The 12,611-nt window shown below is 36.4% G+C and overlaps 1 protein-coding gene across 4 annotated transcripts in view; it reads right to left on the reverse strand.

The window, feature by feature from the left end:
• The window catches only part of pou6f2 (POU class 6 homeobox 2), a 100,457-nt gene that overhangs the window by 70,121 nt on the left and 17,725 nt on the right, over positions 1–12,611 (reverse strand). For all 4 annotated transcript variants that reach the window (XM_057322156.1, XM_057322157.1, XM_057322158.1 and 1 more), the window contains exons 3-4: positions 7,420–7,517; positions 2,106–2,328 (exon numbers count right to left, since the gene is read on the reverse strand). In XM_057322156.1, coding sequence (XP_057178139.1) covers positions 2,106–2,328; positions 7,420–7,517 — 321 coding nt within the window. The remainder of the gene's footprint in view (positions 1–2,105; positions 2,329–7,419; positions 7,518–12,611) is intronic.

A 12,611-nucleotide genomic window follows, 5' to 3' on the forward strand; every position in this document is an offset into this window, starting at 1 on the left:
ATACAATGGAAGTCTATGGGGGCCAATGCTGTTTGGTTACCAACATTCTTTAAAATGTCTTCATTTGTGTTCTGCAGAAGAAAGAGAGTCATTCAGGTTTGAAATGACACGAGAATAAGTAAACAATTTAAGAATTGTCCCTTTAAATGCTCGGGGATGTTCTAACATACAGTGGGGTCCCAAAGTATAAATCACTTAGTTTTGCATTTCTACTACAAAATAGGTTAATACAAAAAATCTAATATTTATTTACCTGACAGCTTAAACACATTTGCTTATGTTTGGTTAATAAGTAAAGTAACAACCTTTTTTGCATCAAAGTGTTCAAAGATTTACATTTTAATTTTAGACTTGACTTTAAATGTAATGTGGTGAGCAATATGGACTCTTGTGTGACATTTCAATGTGTGCCCTTTGGACCCCACAGTATAGTGTACAAAAAAAGTTCCTCCTAAATTGAATATCAAACAAATCTGAAATCAAAATTAGAAACAAAGAACGTTTTTGACATTATTTCTCACAAGGCATAAAAAACTATGTAACCAGAAGTTAAGGAGAGACAATCAATGTACCATTTGTGTTGGGCCAATGTACTAAAACATATCTAGGTTTCTTTCTACTTCCAATTTAGAGTTCCAGAAAGGTAGGACAAGCCCCACAGGCACATTATCGTGACTGAAGAAATTCTGGATGGACTGGGGAATTTTTTAGATAGTTATTTTGCCCATGCGAGTGTTTATTAAAAGCCCATCCATTCTCTGATGCGTGTTGTTATTTATGCATGTTTGTGTCCATTAGAGGCATCTTTTCCCTCTTCATCCCGCGATTTTAGCCATCCTTCTCTTCACTTTAGGGCAACTTTTTTCCTGCCCATGCATTATTTTAATCTCCGGCCTCCTACCTCGAAAAGGAAAACGTGCTATTTTACATGCACTCAAATTTATAACCTATCATTTTTTAGTCAGGCATTAGCGAACGCATCTCATCTAAGATTTATGACAGACGGTTTCCCCTTCCACCCCTCAATCTAATGGTATAAAAGAGACAATGTTTTAAACATTAAAATGAAAACCATTTACAACTATGATCAAAAGAGAACATTTGTGCATTAAAGTTTAAAAGGCAAAGGAGAAGTACGGACGCGTGGACAGAGGGAGGAGCAGTAATGGAGATAGTGGAGAAGACACAAGCGTGCTGGTGAATAATCCTACCGAAAGAAGAAAGAGCCATAAAGTGCTTTTGCGCTTCGTTGCAAAACGTTGACCTGTAATGAACGCGAACTACTTTCTCCGCCTAGATTTTCTCCGCCGTTCTCACTTAAAGCCCGTTTCTTAAACACATGCTGTGTTTGTGTTGGGTAATGGTACCTTGGGACTGCACTACTTCAGTGACTTCCAAAAACAACTGTTATAACATTAAGTGTTGTGTATCGCACACATTTGGACACATTTCTGTAGCTTGTCTGAATTATTATTATTCAAAACTTAAAGGAAAAGTGGCTCAACTGAATTTTTTTGAAGCGACGAGAATTCTTTTTGTGTTTAAAAAATTTCGACTTTAATCGATATATTCTCCTCTGTCTTGTCAGTCTATGGTGCGCGTTCACGAGAGCACTTCGACGCATGTCCATTCGGGGAGGGCAGACGCCGGAGTTCTGACTGACAACCCGGAAGCACAACTCTGTGTTTACAAGCAGACGCGCACTGACATGACAGAGCAGAATATATCGATTAAAGTCGTTATTTTGGTTTATTTTTCTCATATAAAGTATTGTTGTTGCTTCAAAAAATTTCAATTGAGCCACTATGGATGGACCAATTTAACAATGTCTTTAGTACTTTTCTGGACTTTGACAACAACCATAACCATGATGTCTATGAGGAGTCCTGTAAATCTCTCGGATGTCACCTAAAATATCTTGATTTGTGTTCCAAAGACACCGGGAGGTCTAAAAACATGTTGAACGTCATTTGGGTGAGTAAACACAATTTTGATTTTGAGATGAACTTTTCTCTTTTAAGAAAAACATTACTCTCTTATTTTCAAATTCAAGAACCAAATAAGGACACTATATACTAACACGCTGTATCAGGCGGGACTCTTACCTTGCAGGTTCTGTAGAGGGAGCGTCATGATGCCACCAGCAGCTGCGGCTGCCACCAGACCCTGTATGTTGGCAGCGGTGGGTAGAGAGAGAACCAGGCCCTGCTGCCCACCCAGATGCCCACCAGCATTAAAGGGGATCAGAATGGGCTGATTGAGACCCGGAGCTCCTCCAGACATCACTCCACTAACAGCCGATGCCAGCTGCTGAGCCACCAGTAAAGACTGAAAGATAAAACATGAGAATTAACAGAACGTTTAAGAAATGTGCATGATTTTTTCCCTCTCTTTATTCATATACAAATATCTCTTTAACAGAAATTTTAAACATTGACGCACTGGGCAATAAAATAGTTTTTTGTGCTAGCAGAACACACTCCCAGGTCTTTCTCACAGGGGACCAGTGCATTATTCTTTTGAGTCAATGTTTTGAAGCACTGTTACCTCTATACAAATAACCAATCAGTGATACAATTTTGAGATCTACCAGACAGCTGTCTCCTCTTTCCCACCAATAAGCAATTTCTTTCTCACTCACAAACACAAACGGACACATTGTCATGACTCATATTAACATTTATTACAGTTTTTTGGGGGTAATCTGGTACTTTGTTTGGGAATCACAGAATAGGGACTTTCAACTCAAGTACAACCATTCAGATGTTGTTTCCTCAATGAGTTTGTGAACAGAATTCTCCAACCTTCCAGGTATCTAACATTTTACCCTCACGTCAGTTCATATCACCAAAATCTAGAGATGCACCGATATATCGGCCAATAATCAGTTTCGGTCGCTAAAAGCCATTTTTTACACTTTTCTGAGAAAACATGACCAGTTTGATGTTCAATTTATTAGTCATTATTCAGAAAGCTAAGAAATATTAATTAAATCTTCAGAATCAGCATCGGCAGATATCTCTCTGAATCTGTTTCTCCACAAAGTTCAATGTGTTTGGACTGAGGAACATAAGGTATGAAATAAAAAAAATATTTTTGGGCCAAAATATTAAAAAGACAAGTAAACTACAAGGTTGCCAACACTGCTGTTGTTCTAAATCATGCATGAACTGACATCACATAGAAATGAATAATGAGACAAAATGTTTCAAAGGAATAAAGAGTGTTTTTAATTCGTTTATGTTTGTTGGGATAAAATTGAAGGTTTTAATCCGCTTCTTTCATTGCTTTTTTATTTGATTTACAACAAACATTTTGATGCCATTTTTAATCAAAAACTAATGAGCCCAGAACAGCAGTATTTTAAATGAAAAACAAACAGAAAAAAGGAATTTGTCATATAGAAGAAATCTTCTTAACAGAACACTACAAGATGCCAATTGTCATTTCACTTTGAACATTGACATAAAGAATGCAAAAAAATCAATTAAGCACTCAAAGGATGACAACAAAGACCTCTGACAAACCAGTGACATGTGCTTAATCTTGCTTAAACAAGTGTGCACGATGTTGGGTTTTTGAGGCACAAAATCACTGTCTGCCAGCATCGCATCTCAGTCTCAAAGTGAATGTCATTGCATTACTTTGTTATGCCTTTTTATGTAGATCCTGTATTATAGATGTATTCTGGAGCTGAGAATACACACGTCAAATTTAAGGTTTATCGAACGTTTAACAAACCAATGTACCCCTAAAAATGTTGTTTGTTATTTGTTATAATGTAACATACATTTTTAAGTGTTGCTATAATGTACAAATACATTTTTGAGTCACTGTATATCTGTTTTGATCCAGCACTCCCTACACAAAGGATCAATAGTTCTTATTTCCACGGGCTTTTGCCAATCGCTATTCGTTTTGTTTTTGTGTTTTATGCCGTATAAAATGAAGAACCGGTTAAACGGCTTGTGTCCAGCAGGATCTCTGTGCTAGGAATCATGGGAGTCCATATACCCTTTGACTCAGCATGAAAACCGGTCATCCTCTCTAACTCTCTCTCGCTCTCCTTTTCGTGTTAGATTCACTAATGGCTCACACCGTTTTCCCATCAGCCCTCTCTCTAAGCGACAAGGCAACCGACAAACTGATCCGAACCCCAGCGTGTCTGTGAAATGGGATCCCCCAGGATCAAAACACACTTTTAAATGGCTGAACAACTCTTCACTCACAATACCCTTGGGCGGTTTAAGTCACGCCAGCACCTCGCAGCTCTTTAAATGGCCATTTCCATAAAACAAATACACTTTTCTATGACATTAAGGGAATATTTGGGATAAAAACAAACAAATGACTTTTACAGAATGATGAGTGTTCTTAAAGATCTTTATTATTATGATTATTTTCTCATTGTGCATGTAACAGCTTATTTTTTTCTGCAAGAATGCACAAAAAGGTCAAAATAACTTTTATCAATAGATAAATAATGGTCATGCCTTACATGACTATATATACTGTATATATACAGTATATATATATTGCATACATACAATGGCATTGAATAATTTGAATTACTGAATAATTTGCATTTGTGACTATGATAATTGTACCTCAAGGAACCAAAATATCGCAGAGTAACTATGACCATGGTTTTCCAAACAATAGAAAACATTTGTTGTTTAAGGGATAGTTCACCCAAAAATGAAAATTTGTATATTATTTCCTAAACCCTAGTTGTTCTGGTATATATTTTGTTGTTCCCTTGAACACAAAACTATATACAGTATTTAGATGAAAATTTGTATACAAACAGTTATGGGGCACTATTGACTTCCACAGTAGGACAAAAATTACTATGGCAGTCAATGGTGCCCCACAACTATTTAGTTTCCCATATTCTTCAAAATATATATATTTTTTGTGTGTTTAACCGAATAAATATTTTTATAAAGATTTAGATCAACTTGAGGGTGATTAAACGGTGACAGAATTTTCATTTTGGGGTAAATTATCCCTTTAATGAAAATTTAAAAGAAAATTGGGTAACGCTTTAGATTACGGCCCGCAATGTACTGCATAGTTAAACAGAATTTACAGTGTAACTAATTGTAACAATAATGTACGTCTACAGTACATATCTGTAGGTAAAGGGGAACAATATGCAAAGTTTGGGGAAGAAGTCAGAAAATTCAAAAAAACTTTTATACTTTAAGTATTTTAAAACTAAGGGGTAACTATTTTAATATTACATGGTATGCATGACCTGCAGTTTGCTATACATCAGTCTTAGCGTGAACACACACTACATTTTTGTAATCGCAATGTACCCATAAATAAGCTACTTTGGATATTAATTAAGTACGAGGTTGTTATTTTATTATTATAGCAAACACGAAATAAGGGAAAATTATGTGTTCAGTTTTTGTGCAAGCAAAACAGCAAGAATGAAGCACGCTGTCTGTCAACTGTAAATTTGACTTTTGAGTTTTGACTTTAGGATTAATTTGAATTTGATTGATTTTAAGATTGTTGGTCACAAATCATTTCTTTTAATTATGAGTTATTATGAGTTATTTTAATGAGTTTTAATGTGTAACGTACAAAATCTATTTTGATATTTTAAGTTAATATGGCATGCAGTTCCCTCATAAATATTTTTTTAATTTTCCCAACTCTTACCCCTTTATTCCCCAAATTTTACATATTGTTCCCCTTTATCTACAGATATGTACTGTAGAGGTACATTATTGTTACAATTACTTACGCTGTAAATCCTGTTTAATTATGCGGTACATTGCGGGCCGTAATCTAAAGCGTTACCGAAAATTGTAACAGCATCCAAAAGGATACTGACGTAAAACTTTCACTAACATTGCCAAAGATACAAAAAATGTGTCTACATACAAATTGTCTGTTTTGTTTGTTTACTACATCCAAGGTGTAAAAGTAAAAAAGAAAATAATTATTCAAGTTAAAATATTAAACATTCCCAATACCAACTTTCACACAATCAACACTAAATGTTCATGTGTTCAAGAGCATAAAGTATAACTCCAAAGCAACATGCAGTACCTTCTTGATCTGGCTTCCATTTTCCCAAACCCTCAATCCCTCTTTCTAATAAGAAGAACAGAGCGATCGGCCCAGCGGAGGAAGCACTGAAAGATTACGCCTAATCAGACTGATAGTGGTGTGAAGCCAGAGGCCCAGAAAAGAGTTGGACCCATGTTGGGCTAACTGCCCTCTTACTGATCCGGGTCTGTAATGGCAGTGCACACAATATCCGTCTCTAGAGTGAGAATCCATCAAAACATATTGATCCAGAAACAAGGGAATTGGCCATGGTATAGGGAAAGAGCAGTGTGGATGAAAAGTGTTTGTTTCTATGGGACTGTCCTGACAGCGTTCATCTATTAAGACAGAGCTCAAGGGAACGAGAAGACAGGAGTTTAGACATTGCTGCTGCATGTTGGACTGGATATGGCAACAGACAATGATCATTCTCCTTCTTCTGAAAGAGCTTGTTTGTCTGATCGTGTTAAAAAAAGACCGCGATTGGTTGTGTGTGTGCTTGCATTGTTTTACATTGGTGAGATGATCATTTTTTTCTGGTGTGAACTTGAACTTTCTCTTGAATTTTAGTCGCAAACCGTGTAACTTGATGCGTTTCATAATGGAACAGCCTATTCAATGAGAAATGTAGGATGACAGAATGAGCCTAAAACAATGTCTGGGTAGCTGTTTGCTATTGGTTAACATCGCCCAATAGCCTACGAGGCCTAAGCGACATCAACGGAAATAATTTGAGAGAAACAGATTATACAAACAACTTTTTTATCTGAAATAATGTGCAGAGGACATGCTTTAGGACAATTCAATACATTGAATTTCATGTTAAATTTAACGCTAACATTAGGGCTGTGAAGTGATTACAATTTTTAATCTAATTAATTACAATATGTGGCGATTAATTAATCTAATTAATCGCAAATGAATCACAAATTTGGCTGAGAAATTCCCCCTAAAAGGTCAATTATTTATAGAATTTATTACACAAACTTTTGAGTAAATAATTAATGAATTTTGAGTAAACTACACCTATTTTTTTTATTAAAATGGACATATGAGATTATTTTTTAAATGAAATTATACTCTAAATAAGAAAATAAACTTGTTTCACCTGGAACGTGCGGGTAGCGAATACCATTTGTTGTCTTTTGAAGGTAAAAAAAATGTGTGTTAAGGGCACTTAATGCTTATTTGAGATTGTAAAAATGCAAAACAGTGTCTCTTAGGGCTAGGTTTAGGAGTGTTGTTAGGGGTAAAGGATAGAAAATACCAGGTCAGTATAAAACAATAGAAATCTATGACACGTCCCCATTAAGACACTCAAATAAACGTTTGTGTGCTTTTGATTCTCACCTGTGGCCCAACAGGGTATGTGGGGTGAGTCTGACCCATATGACCATGTTCTGTTGGACTGCTACTTGCATCAGACATAACTGAACCACCTCGCCCACCTGAGAGAGAGAGAGAGAGAGAGAGAGAGAAAGATTTATCCATTCTTCAAGCCGTCCTTTCAAAAATTACCTCGCACAATACACACGTGAACCATTTCCCATTTTTCCCTCCCGTAACCGTGCGCACAAACACAGAGACAGCATCATGCTGTGAAAGCAGTGAGCCCTCAGTAGGGTGCTGTGTAACTGCCGCAGTAAAGTGTTCCAGCAATAAGAGTCTGCGCACCATGCGTCCTCTGTTAAACACACATCAGCACTGTTTCATACGTGTCAGAATGTCTCCTTAATGCAGAGACTCAAACCGCACATCAATTTACATGCCTGATCTCTCCGCCGATGTGTCGACATGCTTAAACACACAAACACATACACAGGGCTGAAATGAGATACCACACCACAACATACAGTAGATACCACACACCTGCACACACACACAGTGTAAACAACAGAGTGCCAAGTGGAGAAATTTCTGTGTTTTAGGAAGGCTATAAAGGTACAAAAAAATTGAAAGAGCATTTTGTGTTAAAGGTGCAGTAAGTGATTTTTGAGAAACGAAATTGAACATTGAAATCAACACCAAAACAAACATTGTTTGTAAATATTTGGTAGATGTCTGTTGAGTGTGTTACAAAAATGTGGATCAGTCTGATCCATTTCAAAGTAAGTGTTTGTTATTTTGAGGGCGGAGCTATGAAGGCAGGGTGTTGCTTTAGAGTAGTGATGTCTTTGTTTGCCTATCCATTTCAGATATTGGTGTTTCTCAGAAATCTTTAACATTTTTACAAAAACTTTTTTTACTTGTCAAACTAGAGAGACACACTTGTTATTTCTCAGCATGAATATAATGAATTATGGGCAAGATCACATCAACACTTTAATTTGTCCTTGAAAAAAATGTGTTAATACATTAACTAATAAACAGAAACAACATCAACATAAACATTTAGCACAGACAATAATCTTGGCTCATGTCCCGATTGCTCATGTTCAAAATTGTGGTCTTATGATAATGTACGGAGCAAGAAGGTGATGCTTATATATTTGTTCTAAAGTAAATATCAACTCATTCATGTATGTACCAATATAATTACTGTAGATTTGTTTTCTCGTAAAATGTCTCTTTCTGATATCTTTTAATTTTCACGTTTGTTTTCTTTATTTATATAGCACATTTAAAAACAACCATAGGCTGACCAAAGGGCTGTACATAGCAAATAAAACAAAACAAAAAAAACAGGATAACAGACTGGTACTTAAGAAAAAAGATTTAAAGACATAAAAAGTTACCTAATAATAGTACAAATCAGAAAGGTGATTAAATACTTTCAAGTCACAATTTGATCAAGTAAATGCGATTTGAGCATGAATTTAAAATCAGACAAAGAGGATGCTGTTCAGATCACTACCAGAATGTTGTTCCATGAAGTTGGGCCGGCAATCTCAAACGCACGTTCACCTCGGTGCTAAAGTCTAAAGGCCATTGCACATTGAGTCCTAAATTTGCGTCCGAAATTTCCGCACTTTAAAAAATAAATACGACCTCACGTTGGGCCTCATTTATCAATCTAATGTAGAAACGAGCACAGATCCGTGCGCAGTCTTACGACAGGGTTTACGTGTAAATCATCAAACATTCGTATGCCACCAATCTCATCGTACGAATGATCGTACCTTGATAAATGTGGCGGCTGAAATCGGTGGTAATTTACACATAACGCCCCTATAAATTCAGGGTGTAGACGCCTCGCCCCTAGATTTTGCGTCATGGAGATACGTAATCCGGCCAAATTGAGGAACTTTTCTGATTTAGAAATTAAAGTTTAACCTTGGAAAGCAGAATCAAAGGAAGTAAAAATAATTAAAAATACTTTAATGAAAAAAAGAAATCGCATTGTAATCTATTTTTACATTTGTTATACTAAACGAAAAAAACAAATCTTTTTTGTTTGTCATTATTCAGTTATCAAAAGGGTAAAGCGTACACAGACCTTCACCCTATCTCAAAACTACACGAACTGAGACCTGTCGTGAGATTTGATCGTAGCAACCGCTCACGTCCATATTGATAAATGCCAAGTTTTGCGTGGAAACGACCGTACGCCCAGTTTTCGGTCGTACGCTCATTTCATAAATGAGGCCCGTTGTGTCAATCACATTTACACACTGCCTCCGATATTTTTGTCCGTCATAAAAAAATTCTTGAAGCAATGTACCACAGAAAGCATGAAGGGTTAGAAAAGAAATCTGTATTCATTTCTATTGATTATGGGCCAGCTTCACAATCTTCCAACTTGAACCGACCCAGAAGATCAGGAATTTCATCAAGTATGATTAATTCATATGGATTAAAACAAATATTGATAGAAAACTTACTTTCAATAATTTTGTAACATGTTTTTATGCTCTTAAGGTCTTTGCACAAACAGTTCGAAATTTTCGTATGAGTTTTTTCGTATTTGGCGCTTGTTTGTATGGTTTTTGAATGTTGTGAGAGATGTGGTTGATCGGACTGAGTTAGGAAGAATGTTCCACCAGGAGGGAGTTGTGAAGGAGGATGAGCGGGAAAGCCATTTAGTGCCCTTATGAGAAGGCAGTACAAGACACCGCTGGTTTGCTGAACGCAGGGTTCTTGATGGGGTGTAGGAGTGTAGGAGGCTGTGAAAGTATGCCGGTGCAGATCCAGTGATAGTCCTGTAGGCAAGCATTAGTGACTTGAATCTGATACTGGCTTTAACCCAGTGCCAGTGGAGAGAGCAACCGGTAGCCAGTGCTACAGATGCGGAAAACGCAGTTTATCGGAGGAAATGTGTAAATGTGATTAACACAACATGAGGTCGTATTTATTTTTTAACGTGCGGAAATTTCGGACGCAAATTTCAGACTCAATGTGCAATGGCCTTTACACTTGTTACATTTAACAGCTGAGAATACATGATGACCAAAAAAATAAAACTGACTTTGATGGTTCTAATATGGGCTTCTCTGTGGATCACCATGGTAACATCCTCGTAGTTCCAGAGATCACTAGAGGGTAAAAACCTGTCTCCCTGGCCCTAATCTTCCACACACACGCCGATCAAATCTAATAAAAGAGCTTATAATCAGACTACACATCACATTTATGAAGAACATCTGCTGATGAGCGTTCACCTGAGGAACCTTTATATCCACTGCTGTTTGACTTCTATGTGCGCTTGTAAACACAACAAACTTCTAATTAGTTAGTTTTGGTTCCCCGCGAATGTCTGAGCAAACATAAATCTTGCTTGAGAGGACAATCGAACCAGGAAAATAAAGTCAATAGAAAATTTGTCTTGCAGTATAAGACTCAAAAATGAAATTATGTAATGGAGGGTTTGAACCCTTACAAAACAAAAATCTATGGGAATAAATATGTTTGTTTATGTATTTCCATATACTGGAACTAAGTGCTTATATTTTAGGGCTGTTCCACGAATAATCACGATTAATCGCATCCAGAATAAAAGTTTGTGTTTACATAATAAATGTCTGTGTACTGTGCATATTAAGTTTGCATTTATAAACACATACACATACATGTATATGTTTTAGAAAAAATATAAAATTATTAATTATTATTAATTATGTCTTATTAATAAGACATATATTATTATGTAAACACAAACTTTTATTCTGGATGCGATTAATCGCGATTAATCATGTAACAGCCCTATTTCAATCAATGAAAAGTGTCAATTCCTTCGGTTTTATTCAATACATTTTAATATTTTAATACATTACCAACGTACAGTATTATTCTATATATTATTAAATATACATTCAATGATTTAATATAATGGCAGTCAATATATAGGAAAATATAGTTTCTTTGCGTAAGGTAAGGTTCTTTTGCTGTTGCACTAACGCTTTGTTGGGCTTGTATTCATTGTGTTGTGCTTGATCATCAAACAAAATTTCTTTAGCTGCTTACATCTGATTTCATATTTAAGACATGTTGATTTAGAAGCAGTTAAAAAGCAACGCAGTGCTTTGGCAGTTAGAATGTTAAACTGACAAGTGATTAAAAATCAAAAAGTAAAACAAACAAAGTTTTACAATAGTACCAGTACTGTAAGACAATCATATATTATCAGTGTTGTTTTGTCTTGTACTGTATATGATGTTTCTGAAGAGCGACAGCTAACTAGGACCTAATGAACATCCGCAATGCCTTGTTCTCCTCAAAGTTTGGCAAATGACAAACATCAAAGGAAAATCTCCCGTGTCGGCTTTCATAATGTTGTACACAAGCTCAATATCAAAAATGAAAACAAAGCCGAATCCCCTTCTAATCAAAGGAATCACTGCACTGTATAATTGATGAGCAGCATTGCATTGACAGGGCACATGACAGTATCATATATAAATAATGCTTTTTTCACGCAATGATGCGTTTGGTACTGTTGTGAATAATATATCTCCTCTATGAGTACAACTGCTAATCTCAGCCTATCGAACCACACGCGCCTTTTAATGGATGAGAGGGGAACGCTTGATCCCCTTGCAAATAACAGTAAAGTTAACACGTTTTAGTTGAATGAGGGGTGGGATCGATAATGAATAAATGTACGGGCCCCTCATCTCTTGGGGGTCCTGTTTGTTTTTTCCCTCTCTGCAATAAAATTAAAAAGATAAAGGTGGAGTTGATGGGAGGGGGAGATAGGGATTATCAAAAGCTTTTCACCCCCATTACCCAATCTCATTGTCCGGTAAAACTGTTTATTAAAACAGCCTGCGCTTTAAGTGGATTATTTTATGAGCGCGGAGGATATCAACGTCTAAAGCACCGATTCAGACACAGATTCTCTTTCTTCGACCACACTAAAGGGCATGTTTAGTAGTGGCCGGCCGGCCATGTTTCACAGACAAAAGAAAAATCGCATATTCTCAAGGTTGAAAGATTTATAGTGCTCAATATCCCTAAGAAACCACTTATCAAATCTCTCTGCTCCATTACCGACACTCAGACTCGCTCACGTATTCATAAAGTTATCGATAATTGAGTATATTTGGGAAAGTGTCGCACATCCTCCCGTACGGATGGACTAGTATATATGCTGAAAGAGGTGGCCT

This window comes from Triplophysa rosa, linkage group LG23 (assembly GCF_024868665.1).
Source record: "Triplophysa rosa linkage group LG23, Trosa_1v2, whole genome shotgun sequence".
Taxonomy (NCBI): Eukaryota; Metazoa; Chordata; class Actinopteri; order Cypriniformes; family Nemacheilidae; genus Triplophysa; species Triplophysa rosa.